We start from the raw sequence: 27,974 nt of genomic DNA, 5'->3' as shown, positions 1-27,974 counted from the left end.
CATGAACGGGATAAGGGTACCACCTTCCTACCACCCCAAAAAATCTGCAAAATTGCCTTCATGGAGCAAAGCAACAATTATTTAATAAAAACAAATATTTACAATGGCAGAGTCTAAAGACACAGATATTGATAAATAAATAGACATACAAATCTTTAAAAGACTATAAATACGTGATCTCTACAAAAGTAGTAATACCTCATTTACTACTGTAGATGGTACTTTATGGCAAACCATTTTACATTTTATCATTTGGAATAAATAAAAGTTTTTCTAAATAAAATGCTTTCCTACTTCCTTGAGCCATGCTTTGAAAGTGCTCTGTCCCCCTGCAGAGCCCACCTACCAGGCTGTCACATTTCCTCTAGTTCTGCCAATGGACACTCTTTTATCCCCTTATTCAGCCTCCTCCTTTAGCTGGAGCTGGAAACCAGATAGCAATGTTTTTTAGAATAGTTTGTAAATTAATAATAAATAGAATTTTAATGAATGGCTCTGGGTTGCTAACTTATGAGTAAAATGCATGGGCTTTGGAAAATGGCCACTGCTGTGGTTTTCCACCTGGGTTCTGCGTTGTTAGGGATGCTAGGAAAATGAGGTATCTATGTAGTTCAGAAAGATAAGATATACCAACTGTCTACAGATTAACTCAATGATGTAGCATGGATTTGTTGTTCTTTGAAGTAGATTTGATAGCCCATAGGTCAAGTAAATAGACTAACACCCATTTGAAGCAGGAAGCCCTTTAAGAAGTCAGGTGTTTTAAATCCACTGGTACCTCCCCAAGTCCAATCATCTGGAGACATTGTCAGCAGATCACCCAGTGACCTCAGGTGCCAAAGCCAGCCCATCTCACCTAGTCCCTGCCAATTTTGTCATTTTCTGTGATCTTGAAAGCTCAATATATCCCCATCCCTCCCTCAAACAGTTAAAACTCAGCCTACGCCTCTATCAATTTATAGATGCCGGTACAGATGTCCACAAATGTATCATTCCCTCTTCAGACATTGAAACCTAGACTATTACCCCAAATGTGATGACACTTGGCATGTCTAAGGTCATTTAAGTTGGACATCCATGGAGGCAGCATTGTATAAAGGTTAAGCACGCCAACTCTGGAGCAGATTGATTAAGCCACATCTCTGCTTGTGGCAAGGTTGTGATCACAGGGAAAGAGCTGATCTTTACAAGTCCAAGGTGATCATTACTATCTCCCTTCCCTTTTTGCATGCTGGCCATCCAAAGTGGGTGATCTGCAGAAAAGAAGTCTTGCCAGATGAGAAGGTGATGGCTGGAGATGTGGTCCAGCCAACTGCAGGTGGGTTGAGCATATGCTGGTCTCAGCCAAAGTCCACCCTTAAGCCATATGCAGAGTCCTGAATGAGGGCCGATGGGCGTCCAGCCTTCTCAGGTGTACAGAGTCATCATCAACCACTGGAATAATAGGAAAGCAAATTATGGTCTGTTCAGACCCATCAGTTAAGGATGCTTCACTTCACAGTCACCAGGTCCTAGAGCCTGACACAGGACTTGGGGCCTCCTCCCTCTCACTCCTGGGAAGCCTTGGAGACAGGACATTAATGGATGGTTTAGCCAGAGGGACCTCACTATCCGGTAGTAAGTATAAATCAACCTGAAATATAATCAACCTTGACTTCTCATGGTGCTTGTGAATGATGATAGCCAAGATACAGGCTGATTCTATATTCAATTCTCAATGCAATTTTCCCCCATGAATTCAATTTGGCATGCTCGTGACAGCAGTGTGCAGGTGTGGACCGACCAGGTAGCAGAAATCCATTAGCACATATTCTCTGTGTTTACATTTATGGGCCCATTTGTCTGACAGCTTTATGTGGGTGTGATGAGTGGTCCCTCTAACTCACACGGGGGGACCTCTGGGGAAACCACTTCCCAGGTCCATTACATAAAAATGGTGATGCGGATGCTGGAGATGATGAAGATGATGATGGTGAAGTTAGCAACAATGTCAGAGAAAACCCCAGAGGGAAACACCATCAAGTCGGCTGCCAGTCCCTGTAGACTAACTTGGATTGCCTTGAGGATCTCCTCAAGGAACCAGAGATGGTCAGAGCTGGAGAGAATCTTGAAGACCCAGCCCAGCCCACACATAGGGAAGTTGGGGCCCAGAGATTGAATGTGATTTGCCGACAGTCCCACAGGTAGTTACAAGGACTGCTATGGCTTCAACCCGAGTCTCGGTCCAGCTCTCTTTCCATGAAAGCACGTCTCTTTCAGGAGCCTGCTCAGGCTGTGGGTGTCCTGTTGTCCCACTCTCTCTGCTCTGAGCCTGCTGCTATGGAAGGATTGCTTGGGATCAGGAGGGGACCTTGGGTATCTGTGGATGTGGATGTGCTCAGAAGATTCTAACCATTGCCCCTCCAGCTGCATCCTACCTTCACACTCAAATATGGGAGCGATAGAGGGGGTCCCTATATCTTAGAAGATTATTACATAAAATGGACATCTGAGGTCAAGGAAGAAATCTCAGCTTTTACTAGTCCCTTTCTAAGCTGCCCAGAGGCTGTGTTTTAGAAAGAAAGGGCAGAGGACCCAATTCCAGACTCCAGTGTCTTTGCAGTGAACACCACCTGGTCTCACACCTGGCACAGCGGAGGTGCTCAGTGAATCCATGCAGCCTGAATGATCAGGGAAGACAATCAGGGTCAGACACAGATTGGTTTCCTCCTCAGCATATCACTTCATTCATTCAACCAACATTTATCAAGCACCTACTACGTGCAAAGCAATTTGGGAAGAGGACACAGAGACAAGATGGGAACCCCTGCCCATATGGGAAGGGTTCAGCCAGCCCTTGACAGGAGGTTTATTTCTAGCCTGTAGGTTTTACCTGATCTGACTGTGATCTCTTCAGACTCCTCTGGACCCAGCTTCCCCACTCTCCCCACTCCAGCCCGGAGCACACATGCCATCCCTCTCAGCCGGGCCTTTCCTCTTCTCCACTCTCCCTGCCTGGCTCCTAGTTATCTGTGACGTTTCAGCTTCGATGTCACCTCCTCTTGAAAGGCCTCTGTGGAAGGCTTGATCCAGCCAGCTCCCCTACTACTGTCTGTGCTAGAGTTGATTGCCAGTCCAGGTCTCCACCCTTCTCCGGGTCTACCCTCTGCAAGTGACTTTGAAGTTCCTCTCCTGGCAGAGGGGAAGTGGGCTTGGCCATAGGACTTGCTTTGGACAAGAGAAGGGGTTGCAAGGCACAGCTGCCAGATGGGAGCCCTGGCATCAGAGCCCCTGTGTGTTTTAGTGGCTCCCCTGTGCTTCCACATTGTCCTAAGATGAGCGAGCCTGGCCAGAGCTTCCTCAGTGAAGGAACCCTGGCAAAGCCCCAGCTGACCCACCGATGCATGAGCCAGCTGAGACCCGCTGATTCCCCGCCACGTGCCAGGGGAGCTGAATAAATGCTGCTGTCACCATTGAAGCTGTCTGGATCTGTTATGCGGCGTGATTGAGGTCATAGTTACTGGGCACTGAGTCGATCTCCTGTTCTTTGCACATGTGCCCAGCACACGGTGGTTGCCAGTGATATCTGATGAATGGATGACTGAGTGCAATTAATACAGCCCTGCATCCTGAACTCAGGAGAAGAAAGGGCCCCAGAACCCTTCTCCTTCACAGGACCCTGGACCTGCAGCGGCCACCTCTCCCTAAGATAATGTTAGCCAAGCCAGTGGGGAAGGTCTTACCTCTGGCTTCTGGAGGTATATCCCTTTGCCATCTTGGGTCAAGTTTTGGAAGACATCTGTGAAAATGCGGCAGAAAAGAACACAGCTAAGGTGTGTGTGTGTGTTGGAAACATTAGGGCCTAGTTCCTCCCTTAGGTCCCCTCACCCAGCATCTCAATTTTGGCCTCTGGGCAATCACGTGGCCACACTTATTATAAGCCGGCCACCTCAAACCTTTGCCCTGGAGCAGACAAGGTAGAGCCCAGCTGCAGGGGCGCACAGCACGCTGGCTGTGATTTCTGCACTGGCAGCTGTCCTCTCTCATGCTTGAAGTGGGGACAGGTGGGCAATCCATGAGGAGTGGAAGCCCCCGGGCCCCTTTTCCCCAGCTCACCCTCCATGTTCTCCACACGCAGCATCAAGTGGACGAAGCTGACAAAGTCCATCTGGAGGTCGGGGCCGCCGTAGCGGATAAGCATCAGCTGGCAGACGTCATCACCGAGCACGATTCCTGCAGCGAACACGCTCCCACCGTGGGTGCCAGGGCCTCACACCCAGCTCCCCTCCCACCAGAGGCCCCTAAATTGTCCCTCGACTTCCTGAACCCTAACAGCACAGGATCCTCTTTTACAGGGATCATTCTGTATCATTCAATTACTTAGCCTCTTAATTTTATTTTACCTTCATTCTCCATCTTGGTCCCCTAGGCAACCAGCATGAGGATCTTTTTATCAAGTGAATCACTAGCCTTCAAGGCAGGAAGGAAGCAGTCGGCTTAGTGGTCAGGAGCATCTCCCTTGGAGCCCAGGAGCCCTGGATTTAAGCCCCGGGCAAGTTACTTAACTTCTCTGAGCTTCAATTTCTTCCTCTGTAAAGTGGGGCTTATAACAGGGTGTGGCAAAGATTAAATGGGAGTGAGGATGTTCCAGCCTTCAATAAATGTTAGCTGTGATCAATCGTAGTGATGATAATAAATGTTTCAGTTATTTGCAGATCCTCGTCTCTGGGCCTCGAAACTCAGGGAGTAACTTTGCTTGTCAGAATTACTGCAGGACTTCGTGTACCCCTTCCCCAGCCTGCCTGGTGGGTGTGTGCCCTGGTAGCACCAGAACCCCAACCACTCCCCGCCACCCCGTGCTTACCTGCCTCCCTCATGGCGGCCCGCAGCTGGGCCCAGTTCAGGGATCCTGACTGGTTCGTGTCTTGCTTGTGGAAAACCTCCTATGAAGAAGCCACACCAAAGGCTAAGGAAGCCAGCCATTTCCAAGCACTGCCTGAGAGCTCCTCGCACCCCAGGGTCAAGGCTGCAGGACTATGAGGCTCCACCTATAGGGCCAGCTGCCCCAGCGAGATTAAGGCAGAGGGTCCATGCCAGGACCCCACCCCCTCTCCCAGTTCTCCTTAAGGCTTCGGACTGAGAGCAGTCTTTGTGTCCCAGGGGATGGACAGTGCGAGTATAGGTAAATGTGCATAATCTAAGCACATTATCCAGACTCTGAAGGGCTTCCAACTTTATGACTCAGGAGATGGGGGAGAGTTGTGAGTAATGATTGGAAAAGCAGAAGGGGGCCAATTTATGAAGGACTCTAAATGCCACGCTAAGGAGTGGGGACTTGATCTGAAGGCCAGGGGGAGTTTCAAAAAGCTTTTAGTAAGGAAGCGACATGATCGGATTTGTCCTTGAGAAGTTCAGGAGACTACTGCCACAGGCTCTCTGAGTTTGGGAGAGAGGGGAGGGCTCACTCAAAGGACCTTAGAGAAGATTGGGTGAGTGTTTGGGCAGGAGGGCTGAAAGGGAGAGAAGTATCTTATACAACTTTGCAGAACTGCCATTTCTGCACCATCCCATGGGACATGTGGGGAACACCTGTTCTTACCTGATAGAGCATCAGCTGCTTCCATAGGTCCCTGAATTCCTGGATACTCACGGTGCCAGATGCATTAAGCTGATAGCAGGGTTAAGGTCAAAGCCACCAGAGGAGTTTCATCCACAACTCTGGAGGCAGTGATGGGCCCTCCACAGAGCAGTGTGCCACTTGGGACGGCCCCATTCAATGTTGGACATCCCTAGTTGGCTTCCCCTGGCTGTGTCAGTCCAGCCCGGGGCTCCCTCGCCCTTGCTGGGAAAGGATAGAATGAGCTGGAGTATAACTGCACTGGGAGGAGAGGATGGTGGTGATGATGGAGATGCCAACAGCCACCATTTAGTGGAGCAGGGCATTTTGACATGGCCGATGTGATGTGATTGAAATAAAAAATAGTAACTTTTTTTCATTGTTGTCAAAACCAACTCATGGAAGGAGTCAGGCATAGAGTGGCTGAGAATGCCTCTTATATTTATTTTTATGAACAAAGCTCAATGGTTGGCCCTGTAGACCATGTCCAAATGCACCAGAGAGACTGGGTGAAAGATACCACCCCACGCCACCTCTGTTTGAGCCCTGACAGTGAGCCTAGCACCGAGCTACGCACTTGACTATGTACTTCATTTTCACCTAATAGGTGGGGTAGGTGCTAACTGCCCCCGTTATGGATGATGAAATGAGGGCTCAGAGAGTATAATCTTGTCCAAGTTCATACAGTTGGCGGCAAGGCGGGGACCTGCCCCAACACCTGCACACCTGACCACCATCCCCTCCTGCAAAGTTTCTGCAAAGACTTTTTGTATTTGCAACTTCCCTCCTCACACTATGCTTTCTATGTGCCTCTGGAATAGGGGTAACTAAACTCCGATTAACTTCTCCACCTAGAAAGGCAGAGGGTTTGCTTGAAAAATCAGTTGAGAACAAGAAAAGCTGAGTTTGTGGCGCGTCACTGAAATTCCCGAGCTCTGGTTTCCTGATCTGGGAATGAGGGCCACCATTGACTTGTCACCAAATGGAAAACTCAGGCCCCCTAGGCTCTTGTGAAAGCTTCTTGTAACCTGGAGAATTGTTACTAGCCCCAACCCGCAGCTGCCTCCTCCTATTAGGAAATAAGCATATTACTATTATCAATAACCATATGGATCCCTTATTCGATGACAGTTCTGTCCTGAGCACTTGACATGGGTCATCTCCTTTGCATTCTCATACCGATTCTCCGGAATAGGTTTTACTACCATCTTGGTGCTGCAGGTGAGGACCTGGGGGCATGATGAAGCCAAGTGACTTGTTCAAGATCACAGAACTAGCAAGTGTCAGGGTTAGGATTCCACTCCAGGCAGCCTGGCTCCAGGGCAGAGCTCTCAAATAGCAGCAGGCATCCACCTCCAACCCTGAAAGGATACATCCAGTAGGGCCAGGATCCCCTGGCAGGCCTCGAGGCTGAAGTGAGGCTGTGTGCTCCCTAGACCTGTGAAGGAACAGAAAGAGTCTGCATGGGGCTGGCCCAGGACTGTGTGGCTCTTTTCTGAACAGGGAGAGGAAGTGCTGTCTAGGCTGGCCATGGGTTCAAATAACCACCATCTCTCTTGGGGGTGGGGATGGGCAGGGAGACTGAGAGCAGTGGAGACAGAGAGAATGCTTGGCGAGGAGTCCTACACCCATAGAACACAGTAAAACCCTGCAGAGAACACCCTGGTTTTGCTTACACAGTGGGTCAGATGAACATGGCCTGACGTTACCTGGTGGGGCCAGGACCAGAGAGTCCTGGACTCCCCAGCCTGAAATGGCAACTTGTCCAAGCTCCCACCCAAACTGGGGGATTCTTTCCTCAAATGTCTTGACAGATGTCAGTTGCAGGAGCTCACTTTTTCACATGGCTGGATAGCTCCAAGTCAGGAGAAATTTCACACGTTCATTCCAACAGAAGCTCCTGGAAGATTCACTCACTAAATCCTATTTTTGCTTCCAGAAGCATATAAACAGGTACTGGACCCTCTTGGACTTCTCCCCTCTATTCTAAACATCTGAACATGTCTCCACCGGTTCCCTAGATGAAATGGTTTCTAAACCCTCACCTGCCTCTTCTGTGCCCTATGCATTGCCAGCATCTCTCCAAAATGTGGTACCAAGACTAGAATGCACATCTTCAGATGCAATTTGATCAAACAAAGTACAGTGGGTCTATCACTTCCAAAATTTTCAGTCTGCATTTCCCAAATTAGGCTCCAAGGGAGATATTTTGCAAAGAAAGGGTTTTGAGTTCCAATAAATCTGAAATATGTTGTATCTACAGACCCTTTTTCGCATTCACCAGGTACCTTAGCATCTGACAGGTGCTGAAGAGCCCACACTGAAATTTTCTTTAACATGGAATTTCCTGAGCGTGAATGACCATAGAACTTAACCCCTTTCATTTCATGGAACACTTACTAAAACCTCTTGGGTTCTAATACTTCTTGAAACACAATTTCAAAGACACACATCTAAATGCTTCCATTAAATACTGTCTGAATGTGAATTAGTTTATTTAGCAGCGACTTGAAACTGTTAGTACATGTTAAGCTTGAGGTCAACTAAATTAACCAGGTATCTTTCAAATAAGCTGCCACAAGGTGAAGGCTCTTCTGTTAGGAAATTGTGCAATCAATTTTTTAAACATAATAAATGGCAATTTTTAATTATCATCCTGACTCCATTTCATCTTTTTGGCGTGGGCACAGCTTGTGGTGAACATTTCTGACTTTCAATTCTGCTGTCTATTAAATTAACGATTCCTCCCAGCTCAATGCCGTCTGCAGATTTGATAAAGCCTGCAGATCCGATGTCTTCTTCCAAACCGCTGATAAAAGCTGAGGAAGTAAATGTGGGCCAAGGGCAGAATACAAAGGCTCTCCTCTAAATGTCTAAATGTATAGACTCCAACCTATAACACAGAATTATCCCTCTAGTTTTAGATTTATATAACTCTTGGGACTGATGGTAAAACTTGTGAATCAGAATGCTACTTTCCATCATTTGTTATGGGAGACTTTATCAGTTTGCCAGAATCTACAGTAGCTCTCTGATCTATCTATCAGAAACCCTCTCAGAGGAATAAATCAAAGCAATTTGTCCATACATTCTTCCAAAAAATTATTTTGCATACTTGTGGTTAAGGACTTAAAATTTAAATGTGCAGAAGCCACCTTTTCTAGATAATTTCCCAAGAATTTTCTTTTGAGGAGGGGTGGGGAGGGGTTACATCTCATATTCTATAACTTCTAGAGCCTTCTCTTCTGGCTCTTTTATGATACCTAAGTTTGGCTTTAAGAAACCATCTGGAAATTATACAGTCTCTTTCTTTTTTCCTTTATTGAAGTCTAGTCGGTTTATCATGTTGTGTCAATTTCTGGTATACAGCATAATGCTTCACATCCATATATATACATATATTCCTTTGCATATTCTTCATTATAGATTACTACAAAATATTGAATGTAGTTTCCTGTACTACACAGTATAAACTAGTTGTTTATCTATTTCATATTTAGTAGTTAGTATCTGCAAACCTCAAACTCCCAATTTATTCCTTCCTGACCTCCTCCCCACTGATAACCATAAATTTATTTTCTATGTGTGAGTCTGTTTCTATTTTGTAAATAAGCTCATTTGTGTCTTTTTTTTTATTTTTTAGATTCCATATATAAGTTATACCATATGGTATTTTTCCTTCTCTTTTTGGCTTACTTCACTTAGAATGAAGATCTCCAGGTCCATCCATGTTGCTGCAAATGGCATTATTTTATTCTTTTTTCTGGCTGAGTAGTATTCCACTGTATAAATATACCACAATTTCCTAATCCACTCATCTGTTGATGGACATTTAGGTTGTTTCCATGTACTGTGCTGTTATGAACATTGGGGTGCATGTATCTTTTTGAATTAGAGTTTCCTCCAGATATACGTCCAAGAGTGGGATTGCTGGATCATATGGTAAGTCTGTTTATAGTTTTTTAAGGAATCTCCATACTGTTTTCCATAATGACTGCACCAAACTACATTCCCACCAGCAGTGTAGGAGGGTTCCCTTTTCTCCACACCCTCTCCAGCATATATCGTTTGTGGAAAAATTTCTGAGTGATACAGTACCCTGGACTGGAGTTTGTTTGGGTTTGAAGTCTTGACTTCATATAAAGGAGAAGCAATCACACATCTTAGGTAGCAAATATCCTTTAACTGTTTGGTTTACTGTTTCACTTTGAAATCCATTCTCTTCCCTGCAGAAATCATATTCTCTCACTCAAAATATACATATAAAATATTTTTATATGGACTTTAAGCTTTCCTAATAATTTATCCCAAGCTTCATACGAAGACATCCACATTACCCATTTGCAGTCCTCGTAAGTTAGATGTGTTCCCTCCAATCAGATTTTTGTAAGTTGATCAATTTAAATACAAGTTCATCAGAGAGCTGCCTGGTAAGCTAGTCAATACTTAATATTTATTTGCCAGGTTAAGGAAATGGGTGCTGCTCTTCCGCAGGGAATTTATATGCCAATAAAGAAATACTCACCTACTCTTCTCAATCTAGCAAACTGGCAGAAATCTTCCTTTTCACTGCCATATATCTCTACACGCCTAGCTAAGCAGAAAAGGGGGCTATTTCCCATAAATTCCTTTACCTTTGTCAAACCACATGACCCACCATGATGTCAGACACAACTTCCATGGGGACCAGAGTGCAGTAATTCACATGGCCCACCAGAACAAAGAGAAACAGACCCAGGATTCAGAAAAGTTGTGTCCCCTGAATCCTACAGGATGACTCTGAAATACTCACCTGACCAGGGCATGTGGTTCAGGACCTTCTGCAGTTGGACAGCATTTATTTCTGGATGCTAGAGCAAAAGCAGAGTGGCAGGAGAAAACCGTCATTACTGAAGGGTCGTTAGATACAGAAGGGCCACAGCAGAAGCGGGCTGGGAAAGGCCTCGCCCGCCTGCATCCTCAGCGCGGCAAATACGCCATTTCTGGACAGAATTAGCGACATGGTAATCTTGCACGTATGGCACGGGACTAGACACATAATTAAATCTGGGATTTCATAAGCACTTCCGCAACAGTTTTTAACTGGGTGTCAAGTCCAGAGCACCCCAGCAGGGCAGGACTCTTAAGAGGTAGACTAACAGAGAGCAGTGATTCTCAAACTGGGTTCTACAGAGCTGCTTCAGAAGTTCAGCAACTGGGTTTTAATTTTATTCTTGATAAAATATCCTCTGCCAAAAGTCCAGATTTCAGTTTTAGAGTCCATAGGAAGCAACTCTTCACACAAACATTTAACTTTCACACATATTAATGAAACATAAGTACCATACATTTGGACTTAGAAAATGGATATATATTCATAACATGCAGTTTTTATCTGTTTTGTATACATTAAGATACTCTATGAGACTGCATTTGATAAAAGGACTATAGCAGAAAACGTTTGGAAACCCTTGATCTGGAGGAAAACTTCTGTAAACAACACATGTAAGATTCTGATGTATCCTCTCTGACAACATTAAGCAAAACACCAGTGGTGAGAATGAGGGAAGATGGAAGGGTGGACATCTGGTGAATTCAGTCAAGAGTGTTACCAACACTGGAAGCTCATGTTCCTCCAGTTTTAATGACATCACTCAGATGTCACACCCAGACGTCCTGCCCTGTTCTTAAACGGATTCAGTGTCTGGCGGCTTAGGGACAGGGTCGCCCCCAAGCCCTGCACTCACATCGCTGGCCTCCTGCTGGTGGCTGGATCTGGGTCAGCCCAAGGAAAGAACTCAAAGGGATCAAGTGTGTAGCCTCCCTCCTCCCCAGCGCCCTCCGGTGACCACCCACGGGTCTTTCTCCTTGGGCTTCCCTCCCCCTGACTCCGAGGGCATGTCATGGCCAGGCTCCACCCCCTGCTCCTGACCCTGACTCTCACCTCTGCCATATTCCATTTTCTCAGGGATTAAAAATTAATCAATGGAGCTTCCGAGGATAGTCATGCATGTTACAGGAACTTCCTGGACTCAGTGGCTTTACTCATTTGTCCAAAAACTTGAGGGCTCTAATAGAAAGTGGCAGTCTGGGGACTGGGAAGCCTTAAATCACAACTTATACACGGGGTTTGGCAGATGTGAACCCATCCTCCAGGGAACTGTAAGCTCCACAGTGTCCCCTGCCCCTCGCTACCACCCCAACTGACCTTTTCAAAAAGTTTGGCGAAGAACTCATCCTGCCCTTCATTTTGGTCCACAATTTCCTAGAGGAGCAGACACACAGGAAGACTTGGTCATTCTCTGGATGAATGGACCCTTGTGCACGCACTAATGGCTCACGGGTCCCTGGAATCTGTAGGTCTGAACTTCAGCACTATCTGACATTTCCTACCATAGCATTCACACACATTCCTTGTTTCTCCAGTTCTTGCTGACTTTGGGGACAGAGCAAACTGTGGAAGGGGCAGAAGAAACACCAAGTGGAGGGAAACAGAAGAACGTGGAGGAGTGACCCATGCACCTGGGGCTCTGGGCCTTCAGTGCCAAGGACCTGATGAAAGGGCAGTTCTCCTGGGGCAAAAACAGCAGAACCTGGGCCCTCTTAGTGGACCGTAGATACCAGAATGTGTGTACCACAGAGCAGGGTCTGTGGGATCTGGATGTGAGCAAGAAATCCACCACCCTGGGTTTATAAACAGCCTCCGTCATGTGGCATTCCATCTACAACTCACCTTAGAGAAGATGACATTTGAACGCCTGCCAATTTCACTGGAGAAAAAGAAAGACAGAATTACTTCTTGGGGATCATCTTGGGAAGCTTTGGACCAACGTTCTCCCTCGCCTGGGAACTCATCTTCCAAGCTCCTTAGCTGATGTGCTAGGTGGGCCTTGCCCAGCTCTCACTCCACGCCCCCCTCCCCGTGCAGCGTGCAGTCTGGCTCCCGGTCCAGCTTATGGCTTGTAGCTCCCACACACCCCGTGCCCCTTCTCACCTCTGGGCCTTTGCTCATGCCGAGCCCTCTGCCCGGTGTGCCCTTTCCTCCCCCAACCCTCACCTAACAACCCTAGTTCGGTTAGACTATGTTAAAATTCAGCAGCCTGACAAAGAGGTGAGGCCTGAGATCAAGTCAAACAACCTATGCCCAGAACATGTAGGAAGAACTGGGTTCCAGGCATTCAAGAGCTGGCACGTCAGAACAATCACAGGCCAAATGTAGGCCTGCCTCATTTGACTGTGTTTTTTCCAAATTACAGGTTTGGGGCAACCCTGCACCTAGCAAATGTATTGGCACCATTTATCCAACAGCATTTGCTCCCTGCATATGTTTCTGTCACATTTTGGTAATTCTCACAATATTTCACACTTTTTCATAATTATTATATTTATTATTACTTATTTGTGATCTGCGATCTTTGATGTTAACTGTTGCAAAAAAAATTCTAACTCGCTAAAGGTTCAGATGATGGTGAGTATTTTTTAGCAATCAGGCTTCTTAAATTAAGGTATGCACATTTTTTTAGACTTCATGCTACTGCACACTTCATAGGCTACAATACAGTGTAAACATAATTTTTATATGCACTGGAAAACCCAAAAATTCCTGTGAGTCTCTTTACTGCAATATTTGCTTTATTGCAGTGTCTAGAACTAAACCTGTGATATCTCTGACGAAGGCCTGTAGTAAGTTCGGCTGGGATGTGTGTGTATTGATTTGTCTGAGCCTGACGGTTGATGACAGCCTCCCTCATCAGAACAACCCCTATGCATCTCTTAGAAGTCACCACCTCCCTGAAGCCTCCCCTGCTTCCCCCAGGACCATGGAAGGTTGGCTCAGCTGCTCCTTCCCGATGTTCCTCTAACACCCTGTGCAGATTAATGCCAGCCCTGGACACAGTGTAACAGAAATAGCTGTTCATACATCCATGTCCTGCCCAGATTCTGAGCTCCTGGAGGTCAGGGGCCAGGCCTGTTCTAGCTTTTTCTCTCTATGTCTATAGAATGTTCATTTGTTAGAAGGAGAAAGGAGAGGAAGGTGTGAAGGATGCTCTCTGCGTAGAGAGCTGCCCTGCTCTCTGGCTCACCCTACCTCTCTTCCGTGTTGGCCACGGACACCCCCATCCTCTGCCATTTCCACCTCCCCCACTTCACCTCGCCAGGCCCCAGTGGACCCCAACCTCCAGGAGAGGCCTGGGCCCTTACTAAAAGACGTGCTTCCTGGAGAAGACTCTGAGGACGAAGGTAGACTCCTGGCGGGCCTCAGACGTGCAGGGCACGATGAGGTACCTCCCCGGCTCCAGCCACAGCTCCCGGCTCACTTCTTTCTCCCTGAGAAATTCCTCAGGCCAGCTCAGGGGAGCATTTTTCCAGAAGAACTCGGGGGGCAGTCTCCTCTGGTCATCATAACTCTGCAGGGGGAGGAGAGAGGGGCAGTCGAGGTGATCACCCAGGGCTTGTGGCCAGGCCTGGGCCCCTTGGCCAGGTGCCAGAACTAAGATAGCCTCAGATTTGCCAAATCCAACCAGCCCCAGTGGAGAAGGTGATAAAGGAGTCAGGGGTGGAGAGAAAACACCACAACATGTCTGGAGTGGGCACCTTTGCTGGAACCCTACGTGGGGCTGAATAAACAGACAGCAATTGATTTGACCTTCCATTAAAAACAACATCATATATAACATGAGGTGAGGAATGTCACTGTGTCTGCACTTTCCAATTTACAGCTGAGGGTCTGAGGCTCAGAAAAGTTAGGTCATCTGCACAAAGTCACCCAGCAGGTAAGTGTATCAGCCAGGACTGGAATTCAGGGCAGCTGAGCTCCCATGGCCAAGTCCTTTTCACTTCCTGATGCTGCCTCCATGTCTGCGATACAATTTCAAGGCTGATTATGACATGATCGTGGTCACAGAAACAGACGGACCACCAGCCATCTCCTACCCACCTTGTGATAGCTCCATACAGATCAACTGGACGTTCCGCCTCATCTCAGTGAAAACAGCCTTGTGAAGGGGATAGGGGACTGGCCCAGAGCTCAGAAGACCCAAATCAGGGCTCTGGTTAGGATACTGCCCATGCGTGCATTTTGTTTTCTCTCATATTTTTATTCTCTCTTTCTCTCTCTTCCTCTCTCCTTCATTCCTGTATTTCCCCTTCTTGCCCTTTCTCTCTGGCTTCCTCTCCCCTTTATTCTCATGAGGGCTGTGGAGGGAGAGGAGGTCCATGTGGGAGATGCAGACAACTGCTGATAAAGACATTACCCACCACATAAAGATGTTTTGCAGATTCTGCTTAGGGCTGGGGAAACAAAATGTATCTCCTGATGATAAACGCTTTCTTTTATCAGACTAGGAGAACTAGAGAATCATCTCATTGCCATCTTTGCCTTGGCTGCCAGGAATCTCAGAACTAAATTTTATAATCAGCTATAGTAACTGTTCTTGATTTAGTGTTCCTGGCAGAATTAATGGCTCTCCTACCCCTCATCAACTTATAACTTTTTTTCCTGCCTTTTGAATTTTGTAACTGGTTCATAGTTTTGCTCTGTTTATACTTTTTATTGTCAGTTGACCCAAATTCTATTTAGGAGAGGTGTGATATAAATAACTTTTTCTTTTAAAATTTATTAATAGGCAATTAATAAACTTTGGGAGCACTCAGTGTTCCCTCGGGAGGGAAAAAAATGTTGACCCAAGACACCCAATGCAAATGGTTTCTTTATAAAAATGCTCTTACTTAATTCAGTCCAATCTGAGACAGTTATTTTTCACTCCTGTTTTCTTTGGGCAACAAAATAGTATCTGCCATCCTTCAGAGGCTGGGATACCTCAGGTCTTCTTAACTGACCCCTCGAGGCCGCCACAGCAGCTGAAATACAGAGCTGTTCTTGCCCTCTGCCCATGTTTCTGTTTCATTTCCCAAGCCTTTGTCCCTTGTTCCCTAGGAGGTAGGCTGCATGGTCGCCTGATGTCCCATATGTTAGAGATCTATTTTATTACAGGCTTCACGACTCAGGCAAGATTGTGATTTATCGTTCCTCCTATGCTGTGACAGTTTTCAATATTAGCCCTAGGTATTTATGTAGGGATTTAATACATTCTAAAATTTATTGGCTCTGCATCAGGCTCAGATCTCCCTAGGAAAGCTTAAGGACTTTGGCGGGGCTCGCGGAAGGTGGGGGGGGGGGGTGTCCTTGGATGAAAATAGGCCAGTGGATGCTCTTCCACACACACAGGCAGCCGGCATTATCATCAGACATCCTCGTAGCTCCTTGCATAAGGCTGCTGCAGTCAAACTGAACCTGGCCACATGGGACACCACTCCCAGCCAGGACCAGCCGGTCAGGGGTGGAACTCACCTTGTTCATCTATAAAACAAAACAGAGAGGCCTCATTAGGCAGTGAATCCAGCTCTTTCACAAGCACAAACTCTAATGGAGGCAGATATCTAAGAAGACTCTACCCAGAGGCCCCTTCTCCTTCCACAAAACTTGCTGTTCTGGTTGGTGACATTTTAATCCACCATCAGAAATTCTAGAAAGGGTGAGGGAAGGTAAGCTTGGCTTCTGGAGAGGGGCAGAGGGAACCAGAATTGACTGTACCAACTGTGTGCTGGGCACAATGAGAAGCACCGCTTATCCCCGCTTTATAGATGGAGAAACTGATGCTCAAATAAAAGGTGGTGACTTGTTCTAGATCACATGCTCCCAAGGGACAGAGCTAGGATTTGCAGGTGTGGTAGACAGAGAAGGAGGTGGGTAGACAGACATGGATGGTGAAGTGGACAAGAAACAGGAAGGCAGGATAAGGGCTGGGGACCCCATGTGAAGCTGCGGGCGCCAGACGCCCACCTACCCTGAAGAGGTAGAAGCCAATGGCGAGGTGTGGCTGCTGGTTGCGATGCCGGTGCCTGGGCTTCTGGAGCAGAGACACCAGTATGCTGCAGGGCCCCTGGAGCTTCCTGCCCTCCTGGGGCCTCCAGACGGACAGCAGGAACTGTGGGTTCTTCCAAAATGTGTCTGGGATGGAACACAGCAAGGTGAGACAGGCTCCCCCAGCATCCCGCTCACCACACCAGGAGAGGAGCCCAGACACGGGGCACCTGTCCCAGGATTCCCACCCGAGGTCCATCTGGAGAGAGCCAAGGTTTCTTCCACCTCGGCTCTGTCCCCTCTTACCCACCACCTCCACCTCAGGTTCTTCTCTGGACACACGAACAAGAGTTACTCTTACCACTGCGGCCCTCTGTCCAGCGCACGGCCTGGCATAGACTTCGCGCCCCATAACACTGGCTGCCTGAGTCAGTGACTGTGTTGACTAACTGAAGGGAACCATGCCCGGGATCCCAGAGGAGCTGCACTTTAACAGGGACCATGCCTTAGCTTATGGACAGCTTCAGCCGTTGGGGGCAATGCTGTGGGGGAAGGGCAGCCAGAACTAAGGCTGCCCTGGCCCTGCTGAGATCATACCTTCCAAATCCTTCCTCCCAGAGATGGCTCACTGCCTCCATTGTGGGGAAGGAAACATGGTCCCGGAAACTCTCCACCTAGAGAATGTGTCCACGGTCATCTCCTAGTGACCTGGTGACCTTGGAGTTCTTGATCTTGTTTCTCTACCAAACTCTAGGTAAGGAGGGCTGATACATATGATACAAATGCCCTTTCAAGCCTGCCTGTTATGGGGTGGTCACTTCAGCATATCAGTGGCCTTGTCCCAAAACCACAGAAAGATGGAACCCACCCTTCTACTATGCATGTGCGCCTGTGGCCTCCTGCTGCTGATTAGGAAAGGGAATCCTCTGGAAAGATGCACCCCTAAGGGAATTTTACGCCTTTGTGCAAATTAGGACAAAGGTGCCTCATCTTGCAGGGGGACACAGCCCAGGGCCAGAGACACAGCTTAGCCAGCAGAGCCCTGGGCAGGGCACCAGCTGCACAGCCACCCGCAGTGGCTCTGCCCACAGCCCCACCCTTGACTGGAAAACTGCCACTTTAGGCCCAAGAACCCCTGGCCCCTCTGCACACACTCACCTTGGGGTGACTTCATCTGGCCACCAGCCGTGGTCCCCTTCTCCCATCTCCCCTCCAGCATGGTATACGACCACTTCTGGCCCACCTCCTGACTCAGTAGGCCTGGGCTCAGTTTACAGATGACCAGAAGCATGAAGTGTGCTTTAAAGTCCCGCAGTGACATCCTGTGCAGAGGGAAAGGGGACAGTGCAGAGATGAAGGAGGTGACATCTCATCAGGACCAAAGGGGAGGCTGCAACTAAGCACTTGGCATGCCAGCCCTATCTCAGACCAGGGCCCCATCCTCCACGCCCTGTGCAGAGCTGAGCTGGCTTTGGACCCCTGAGAATGGGGCTGGCTGGACCAGTGTAAGGGCCCATAATGGGGAGGTGATGCTACTGAGAAACCCCATCCCATGGCTGGAGGCAGCCTCCAACAACAGCTGCCTGGGGGAAATGTTCCTGTTTCACTGATGGTGGGGGTAAAGTGGAATTGAGGCGTTCATCACTAGTCAACTGACTTATAAATGTTCAATGAGAATTGCAGAAACCAGTTCCCAATCATATAAAAATCTACACCAGCTCCTGGCCAACATTGTGACCTGAGGTATAGGCTGTCTGAACCAGCTGACTCTCGGTTTACTCTCTGAAACCTGGAAATAATAGTACCTGCAGGGCTCTTGAGTTCAGTGACCACTTCAGGAGAGACAGAGAGCCGCAGCAGTCTGAAAAGGGTGGGTGCGGGGAGAAGAGGGGGCCACGGGGACAGGGTGGAAGTTAATAGTAAGGGCGGAAGGCGGACAAGACAGGGAACAGGTGGGTCTCATGTCAGAAGCAGCATCAGCTGAGGTGTCCGGTGACCTTTCACAAAGAGGGGTAAGAGGCTTCGGGGCGGATAGGAGGGGCGCTCTTTGGCTCTGGAGACACAGGCGCAGTGGCTTAGGAAGGGCAACTCCTGGATCGAGCATACTGAGGGACACAACAGAGCCCAGTGGAAGCTGGAAAGGAGGGGGCGGCCACCCCCCAACGCCCTGCTTTGAGTGCCGGCTGAGCTCCATGCTGGGGGTCACCACTGTGATTGTTTGCCCTGTTAGACTGTGAGCCCCGAAGGGTCTTCCTGATGTCTGTAGAAGAGACGCCTGGCATACATAAGGCACCCTGTAAATGTTTGCTGGGTGGATTTTCTAATTTAGGCTAGGGCACGTGTCCCAAGTCCCCGAGTTGAATACCAGAATTCTCCATCATCTTCTTTTCTCAGTAGCAGAATCTTCTCCTTGGGGCTCAGTAGCTCCCATGTCCTTGAGCTGAAAACAGGAACATTTTTATGAGGAAAGAAAAGATTGTGAAGGACATGCAAGAATTTCTTCCAGTAAATTCTCCTCATCTTTATGCTGCTTGTAGGCAAATAAATCTCACATCCTATATTAGAAAAGCAACATGTGGTGATGTTAATTCATCACTTCCTCTGAGCCAAGCTCTGGGCTAGGCTCTTGATGTACTTAATTTCATTTAAGGCTAACAACAACTTTACAAAGTAGGGGGTTTTATTGCCATTTTAGAGATTGGGAAACTGAGGTGGAAAGCGATTCGGTCACTTGCTTGAAGTCACAAGGTGATTAAATGTCAGAGCTAGCCCTGACTATGTTGCTATTGCTTGTTTTTTCACAGTCCACATTTTTGGATTTCTGTTTCTGGCCATAAAGGAGTAAAGCTTTCTTATATCACTTCCCCACTATAAAGTTAAAAATGGGACAACATATAAGAAACAACTGTTTCTGGACCTTAGACAGCAGGAAGCACAGGCGTGTGACCCCAAGAGGAGGGAAACAAACGAAGTAGCCTTAACACTGCTGAGACTCCTGCCTGAAACTAGTCCCTGGACAGTGATGCAGGGAAGTGGACCCGAAAAGAACCTAGCATTCCTGCCGAGGGGAGGAGACAGAGCCTGAAGTTCAGGGAGGACAAGACAGTTAGAATTTGCTGGGGAGAGCGCCCAAGATGAGGGGGCTGCACAAAGAAGGCACTCCAGAGAACTTCATCGGGGTTCCCTTGAGTCTTTGTCTAAAATAAAATCTATGCAGACATAAAGTGAAACCCCACAAGGCTGGACTGTACCCAGAGCAATTCCCAGAGCTGACACCAGGCTGGAAATCATTTGCACACCCACTAGCCAGAGTCAAAAGACCTTACTGCACACATGGGGTTTTTAGCAGAGAACCCAGAGGGTGTACACCTTAGTAGTGACAGGTTTTCTAGATCTTTCCCAAAAGAAAACTTCAAAGCATCAATATGATCCCTAAGCAACTACCTGCCAGAAAAAGCTCAAAGTTCTTTAAAGGAATACAACAAAATTCAGCACTCAGAAACTTAAATTTACAGTGTCCAGCATCCAATAAAAAATTACTGGGCATATGAAGAAGCAGAAAATGTGATCCATGATCAAGAATATAAATAGATCTAGAAATACGAGAGACATGATGGCATTAGCAGTTACAGACATTAAAACACCGATTATAACTATGTACCACTTTCTCTAGAATGTAAAGGAAACTATGAACATGATAAGGAAAAGATATTCTCAAATGGAATCTCTAGAACTGAAAAATATAATATCTAAAATGAAATATCCTCTGGATGAGACTAACAGCAGATGAGACTGTGGGATAAAGCCCACTGTTTTACTTAACCCTTATCACACCCTGGCTCAAAGAAGGTAAGAAGCTTGCCTAAGATCACAAGGCTAACCAAGTTAATTTAACCCACCATCTTTCTCAAATGCAAGCATGTGTTCTAAAAATACATTCACTACCTACAACATTATGATGCTGTATTTCCCTAATACTTTAAAATGTATATATATATATCTTTGGATATCATTTTTTCCACATAGACCCAGTCCCTCTGACAATCCTCTTTATTAATGTATAATAAATAGAGTGCAGTACATTCTATCAGGAGTAAAATTTAACTGACTTTTCTGAGCCTTCATTTTTTTCATCTATAACAATGATTAAGTGATAACGTATATGTGAAAATTCTTGTGTACGCTAAAGTGTGATGGGGAGTCATGTAGAGTTAAGTGTTATAAATCTTCACAGCCAGAGGGAGACAGACGGTAGCACTTAGCCTGCCTTTCTGCCCAACAGCCAGTCCGTAGCCTGTGAAGCCCGCATCCCTTTGGAGTTGATTTCAGGCAGAAACAATCAGAATATCCAAAGGCTGTTATGTAGGGGTGAATCTGGATCTGTCTACCTCTGACTCAGCCAGCCCACAAGGGCCCTGAGCCGTGCCAAGGAAAGGACAGGGACCAGATGCCAAGGACCTTGCTGAGTCATGCTGTGCGACCTTAAGGAGTTCACTCAATCTAAGCATCAGTTTCTTCATCAGTAAAATGGAGATAAAACTACCTGCCCTATAATAGCGTTGTTTGGAGGAATAGATGAGATATTAGAAACTCAAAAGGCTTAGCACAGTGCTAGCAAGTTCTCAGTAAACATTAGCTTTAATTATTATAATGAATGATAAAACAATCCATGTGCTTAAACATCTTACAAATGTGAGAATATGTATGTATACCTGAATCACTTTGCTGTGCACCTGAAACTAACACAATACTGTAAGTCAACTACACTTAAATAAAATAATAATAATAATTATAAACATGAGGGAATTGACCGTCACAGTCTGGAAGCTTTCCTGATCCAGCCTGAGACCAAAGAATGCATTTGAATTTGTGTGCTGATGGCAACTTCCTTTGCCGACTCCGCTGGTCCCACCCTCACCCCTCCCAGCCAGCCTAAAAAGCTCACCTGTCACTCCAGTCTCCTTTCCATTCCACCTTCCCCCAGGGGTTCCGCAGCTTGACCAGATACTCAGGTCCATGTTTGGAGGTCACCTGCATAAAATGAGAACCAGTTCAGGTGGCTGGGCTGAGTGCCAACTGTAAATGTTGCAGATACCAGGGTGAGATTCCTGCCTGCAGATGAAACCTTGAAATGAAAGACCAAAGGCCCTGGGAGTTGGTAGAGGAGAAAATGGCTCTGCTACTTCCTAGCTGTGACACCTAAGGCAAGTTACTTAAGCTCTCTGTATCTGCTTCCTGATCTGCACAAGGAAGCTAATAATCACATCTACTGCAGTGAGTTGAATGGGAGCCCCCTCCAAAGATCAGTCTACCTAGGATCTGTCAATGTGATCCTATCTGTAAAAAGGGTCTTCCTTCGCGGATGTAATCATGTTAAGGGTCTTGAGATGGAATCAACCTGGATCAGGGCAGGTCCTAAAGCCAATGACAAATGTCTTTACAAAAGAAAAGAAGAGGCCAGACACAGAGGAGACGGACATGTGAAGATGGAAGCAAAGACTGGAGCTGTGCATCCCAAGCTCAGGAATGCTGGGAGCCACTATGAGCCAGAAGAGGCTCAGAAGAATTCTCTCCTAGAGCTGTCGGAGGGAGAACGGCATTAATGATGCCTTGACTTCAGACTTCGGGCCTTAAAAATGAACTGAAAGAATAAATTTCTGTAGCTTTAAGCCTCCCAATTTGTGGCAATTTGTTACAGCAGCCCTGCAGCAGGAGCAGACCTCCTCAAAGGACCATTGTGAGGCTTAAGAAAGATAACGTTGGTAAAGCAGGTAAAGATAGTACTTAGCACACAGTGAGGGCTAAATCTTGTTAAGTAATTTTGTTAAATGTGTACATAGAAATATTAACAAAATAAAATTTTGTTAAATAAATATGAAAATAAATTAAAAGTTCTTGGCATACACACAAACATGACTGATGGAAATGTGGGAGGAAGAAGTCAGGTGTGAATGGAGTTGAAAAAATTTGAAACAGAGCTAAAGGGAACTGGAGGACTTTGGGGAAGCCATGCGCACTAGAGACCAGCGAAGGATCTTTCAGATTCAACCTACTGATTCCTTATTTCCATGCTTTGTTCCTGCGGCTCCCTCCATCGGGAATAGCTCTTCCCCCCTCACACAAATCTACCCATCTTTCAGGGGCCAGCTCAATGGCACCTCCTCTATAAAGCTGTTTCTGATTTCCCCCCAAACCAACCAGGTGAATGTCTTCTCTCCTCCCTCTGAACTCCCAAAGCCTTTCATTATTGCTCCCTTCTTTCAGTTTCTACTTTGCGTCCCCACCAATTTCAACTATGGTTTGCCTCCGTACTTGTGATTTGTAAGCTCTTTGTAGGCAAGGTCTCTGTCTGCTTCAACTTTCTCTCAATGTTTAGTAGAGCTCAAAAGATGGACAGCAACGGAAGGAAACTAGGAGAGGGTTGAAAAGGAGCATGTGAGAAATAAGCAGGAATTTGGAGGGAAAACCCAGATAGAAAAGCTATCATTGGCGGCCCAGGGTGAAGTGAAGGTCAAAGCAGGGTTGTGAGGTACAGCAGGCTGATTGGACGGGGTGGTGGAGGTGGCAGAAGCAGGATCCACCCCTTTCACCCCAGAGAAGAGGCACAGAGGTAAGGGAGCCCACCACCTGCTTTGGCAGGTCCAGGAGAGAATTCATCCCCTAGACTGGGCAGAGATGATAGCATCCACCAAGATGAGACAAAGCCTTGGCGAGTAGTCCCTGGAGAGAAGGGAGAGGCTGCAGGGAGACAGAGGGGCCTGGTTCTACCCACCTTCCTGATCCCCGTGAGAGTGTAGGCATGGCCGTCCACCAGCCCGTTCTCCAGCACCCTTTCCTTCTGTAGAGACCAGAGAGCTCCCGTCAGTCCTCTGCTGCGGTCAGCTTATGTGGGGGTTAGGGGACCTGTTCGACTGGAGTGAGGGCCTATGGGGAGGGGTGGGAGAGACCCACACTGTGTTTCCTCACAATTTTCAAAGCTCTTCAGCACCCAGTCTCATCTGAGCCTTTCAAGAAGTCAGGGTGCCATTCTGCACTGATTATCACCCCAGTTTACAGAATGCAACTCAGACTCAGAGCTGCTAAGTCATGTGTGAGGTTGTCAGGGGAGGCAGGGTTCTTGTCTGTTATTAAATTAGACAGCCAAGGCTAGCAGTGCTGGTAAATTGCCCTGCATGTGGTTGACACTTAAGAATTGTTAGCTTCCCTTTCTGTACGCCATCTGTATCCTACTGTGGTCTCGCCTACTCGGAGGGCTCAGCTCTGCTGTTCTGGTTTGAACATCCGGACTCTGGGTGCGGGAGCTGGTGGAGTCTGGGGGCCCACAGTGAGGAGAGGAGCAGCTGGTGGGTGAGGGGGAAGGGGACCAGCAGGGGAGGAGGACATCCTGCCAGTGCCCGGCCCAGTCTCACCCCTGAGTGGGTCTGGCAGCCAATGAGGGTTCTGCTGTAGGTCGCTTGGGTTAGGATATCCCAGAGGTTATCAGGGGCTTCTGCCAGTTTGATGGTCACTGTCACCCCTCCGGTGAAGTCCACCAGGGCTTCAGACACCTGCCCACGCTGCAAGTCTTCATAGGAGCCAGAGAGCCTGTCCAGGGAAGGAATAAACATGGGATAAGGGAAGGGTGATTACACCGTAGCCAGGGATGGGCCACACAAGTCCAGTGAATCCCCTGCCTGGTTATCCCCACATCACATGTCTGCTATTCCTTCCTTCTATCCCAGGGGCAAAAAAGAAAATACACATTTAGAGTTTCCATCTCTATTAAACAACTCCATCCATTAGGGACAGGCAAGATTCCTGAAAGCTTGCTCCCATGGGGTGACCGTTACATGTGTCACTTCTATATTTGCTGAGATGGGACTCAGGATCTCACTTGATAAACTCTGCCTGCCTCCTCTTGCCCTCCCTCAACATTGACAAGAGGGAGACAGAGACAGAGAGGAGGGAAGGGCCGGGAAGGAAAGGGGGAAGGTTTCTGGTGGTTGCCTTACTTAGCATAGGCCTTTTCCAGAAGAGCTCCCCAGAACAAGTTCTTGTAGGTGGAAGAAACAAAGACCAGCTGGCCGGCCTCATTCACGGGCAGTCGGTCATCAACCACCACTGGAACCCACTTCCCGAAGTGCCAGAACTGGAAGGAGAGAGCGCCCTCTGGTGAGCAAGGACTCCCGTGGAGGGTGGTCAGCCCAGAAAGCAAGGATGTGACTCTTCCAGGAACTCTCTTTCCTAAGGCCTCCTGCAGGCTGGGGCACCAGAAGGACACTCACCCAGAACTGGAAGATGCCAGCATACTTCTCAGTAAAACTCTGATTCAGGGGAACGACGCGACTCAGGATGTCCTGATGCAAAGTCAGAGCTTCCAAAGCCGCCAAGAACCAGCAGTCGCCTAAGCCAGACAGCACACAGTATGTGCATGAATCCGCTGTACAGGCACGTCCAGGACTCAAGTGTCTGCATGGACGTACGGGGCAGGTGTGCATGTGCTACAAGTGGCTGCGTGAATCTTCTGAGGACTTACTGCATACAGGAAACGCCTGGTCTCAAGTGCTATCCTCCCTGGGCTCGTAACCCAGTTTAGAAGGGGATTATATCCCAGGGAGGAAGATGGTAAGTGAGCAGAGTAGGGGGTGGGCAACATTGTCTGGAACCCAGACTTGACACCAAGGACTGAACCATATTTCTGGACCAGCTTTTAGCTTCCAGAATGCCCCAACATCAGGAACTTGGACCCAAACACAACCAAACTTTTCTAAGTCCTGCTTCTGTAACTGATTTATGGTCTTCTGAGAAAGCCTCAACCCTCTGGACTCCTTTCTCTGTCTGTGAAATGGGTATCACTACACAAGTGCATTCCCTTATGGCCAAGAGTTTTTTCTATTCCTGTAAAAAGAAAGTTATGTTGAAGGCAGGTCTGCTTGGATTCTGGGGCATCTGGTGTTGGGTGTGCCAAGGACTCGTTACAGAGACTAATGCAGAGTGAGCATATTGCCCCAAGGTGAAACTTAGACCTGTAAACTGGTAATGGGGATGATCGTTAGGTAAGGTTGGGCATTCCCATACATCCTCAGAGGACCAGTTGTTATCGTTGACCTGGCAAAGGGCAGTATGTCACGGTGGAGTTCAGGGTGGCCATTTCCCCCTTGGGGATCTCTCGATGCCCCTCCTCCCGCCCCCTCTGCCTTGGCTGGGCGGGGCTTGCAGGTGTCAGGTATGTGTCTCAGGGGCTGGGCAGACTTACCTACCAATCCCTGGCACAGATCCAGCCTTCTGGCCTTGGCAGAATAGAACTGAGGATTGCTGTGCAGCTCCTGCGGGAACAGATGACACTGTCCTGATTAAGAACAAGGAAGCTCCTGGAGCTACGGTGACCGTAGTTTCCCACATCCCAACACTGGCCTTATGGGGACACAGATGTATGTGTGAAGTCAGGGATGTCCCAGAAAATTTGGCATACAGATCCTGCCCACTGTATTTCTCATTCCTTCTTGCAGCTCATGTTAAGTCAGAAACCCAGAGAACTCTGTATGGATACTGAGAAATAGCTTGTACCAAAAATGCCTTTTCTTGGAGTGCCTGTTCAAAATGGAAGCATCTTCAATGGAAATGTTTATGCCAGCTATAAAATTCTGGTTTCTGAAGTGGAAAAAAAAAAAAGTGAACAAAGGGCCACAAATGGCAAAATATCCTTCTTTCTTCTGGGTGAGTTTAGTCCATCACATATATATGCTGCATCTTCTTTATCCACTCATCTATTGATGTGCACTTAGGATGCTTCCATATCTTGGCAACTATAAATAATGTTGCTGTTAATAGCAGGGTGCATGTATCTTTTTGAATTAGTTCTTATTTTGTGGTTGGCTTTATTCCTTTGATAACTATGTAAGTTTAAAAAGCTAAAGCTCTAAACTTTCCTAGGCACAATGAACAATGCATATATGTAAATTCAAAAGATATATGCAGTATATTGTGTATATGTATTCACATGCAATACATTGTATATGTGCAGTCAAATTGTAACAATTCTACCTAATAAAACTGAAAAACGTGGAAAAAATGGAAGCATCCCTTTTAGAGGGTGTTCTCATTTTTCCTAGAGATCTTTGCATTCCCTCACTCTGCCCCTACTTCTCCTTCCCACTCCCCAGTCCCCAGGCCAGTGGCCTCTCCAGCTTCCTTGCTGGGATGCAGGCTGGGGAGGGGTGGTACAGTCTCTGCTCCATGGAAAGCCCTAGATCCCTCCTTCTTTGCAAGGGCACCGTTCCGTCGAGGTCAGCTGTGTGGCACACTCACTGTATCAGCAATTCCCAAGACTTTCTGGGGGAAGGAGAATCTCGGCTGCCAACTGGTTTAGGAGGCTTACTTGGGAATTTTAAACACAACGGGGACTGATTAAGTCTGGGCTGCAGGCTCATTCAGTGATGGCTGAACAGGGCACAGGAAAGGGGAGAATCTGTAGCCCAGCTTAACTTCATTTTGTTCTCTAGGCGTGTTCTGGAAATCTTGGGTGTCAATCACGTTTGGGGGAGCTGGATTGCCTGGGAACACATTAAGAAGTTGCGAACGAAGGAATTGTTGATGGAGCTTATACCGTGAAGAATGCCTTGTAAAGTGACTAATAGCTTCTTCCTTTAGGTGTTTTGCGAGCCTGATTAGGGGGAGAGGAGTGAAGATTGGTGAAACTTTGTCTCTCTGGCAGATGGTACTGGTGACTCAGATGGAGCTCAGCAGGACCCTGACAGATTTCTGGCTGCAGCTGCTCTGTGCTTCTGGGCAGGGTGTGAGGGAGAGCTACCTCCCAGACCCCTCTCAGGGTCATCCTTGGGTGTCTCTGGGAAATGGGAATGTGAGAACTTACCCAGGGCGCTTCACGTGGGGACTGATGACAGTGAGTAAGCCCTGAGCCCTGGGAAGGAAGGTGAGGGTTGACCCACTGAGCATGTGCGGCCCAGAAGCCCCCTCCTGGCCCCCAGCCCCGGACCCTTTACCGGAGGCCGCCTCCACTGCAGGCGGCGCGGCAGCTTCCCCAGCAGGGCCCCGCTGCCGATGGAGCGCAAGGTTGCTGGGAAGCTCTTGTCCTCAAAGAGGCAGCCATCTCTCAGGCATCTTTCCAGCAGGGACTCGTAGTCCTGTTGGGGGAGCTGCGAAGCGCACCCCGTGAAGTCCTTCCGCCCCAGCTTCCAGCTGCCGCAGAGAGAAGGCAATAGAGACATGGCTAGGGACCTGGCGAATCCGAGGGCCTGGGATGGCTCAGTTGCACCTGAAATGAAGAGCGGAGGATGATGTTTCTTCTCTTCCTGTTGAGGCTTTGCCAGGCCCACAGGGAGGAGGAGAAAGGAGCTGTCAGAAAGAGACTGAAGCACGTGGTGTATTCTTATCCAGGAAAGTGGTGGTCCTAGTGTTTCCCTTAAGTGCTGGGGTTCCTGGCCAGGGTTGTGGTCCCAGCTGCCACAGAAGGTCCTGTGCGAAAAAGGGGTCTCCCCAGCGTTAGGGCTGAGTCCTGGCCCTTGACTGTGCCAGTGTCCCACGGCCACTCCCGCT

At 47.8% G+C, this 27,974-nt stretch overlaps 1 protein-coding gene across 1 annotated transcript; it reads right to left on the bottom strand.

Annotated features, from left to right (window-relative positions):
* Positions 1-315: 315 nt before the first annotated feature.
* CAPN14 (calpain 14) lies at positions 316-24,726 on the bottom strand. The gene is made up of 18 exons (XM_064494233.1): positions 24,704-24,726; positions 23,849-24,023; positions 23,212-23,274; positions 21,385-21,470; positions 18,805-18,879; positions 17,598-17,761; positions 16,423-16,586; positions 15,927-15,935; positions 13,778-13,983; positions 12,309-12,345; positions 11,784-11,840; positions 10,389-10,446; positions 6,970-7,034; positions 5,579-5,647; positions 4,844-4,922; positions 4,096-4,212; positions 3,723-3,778; positions 316-1,434 (listed from the first exon to the last, which is right to left on the bottom strand). The coding sequence occupies exons 1-18, from the start codon at positions 24,724-24,726 to the stop codon at positions 1,408-1,410; spliced, it is 1,530 nt and encodes a 509-aa protein (XP_064350303.1). The 3' UTR covers positions 316-1,407.
* Between the last annotated feature and the right edge of the window lie 3,248 nt (positions 24,727-27,974).

This window comes from Camelus dromedarius, chromosome 15 (assembly GCF_036321535.1).
Source record: "Camelus dromedarius isolate mCamDro1 chromosome 15, mCamDro1.pat, whole genome shotgun sequence".
NCBI classification, from domain to species: Eukaryota; Metazoa; Chordata; class Mammalia; order Artiodactyla; family Camelidae; genus Camelus; species Camelus dromedarius.
This window is presented reverse-complemented; position numbering and strand designations above follow the sequence as displayed.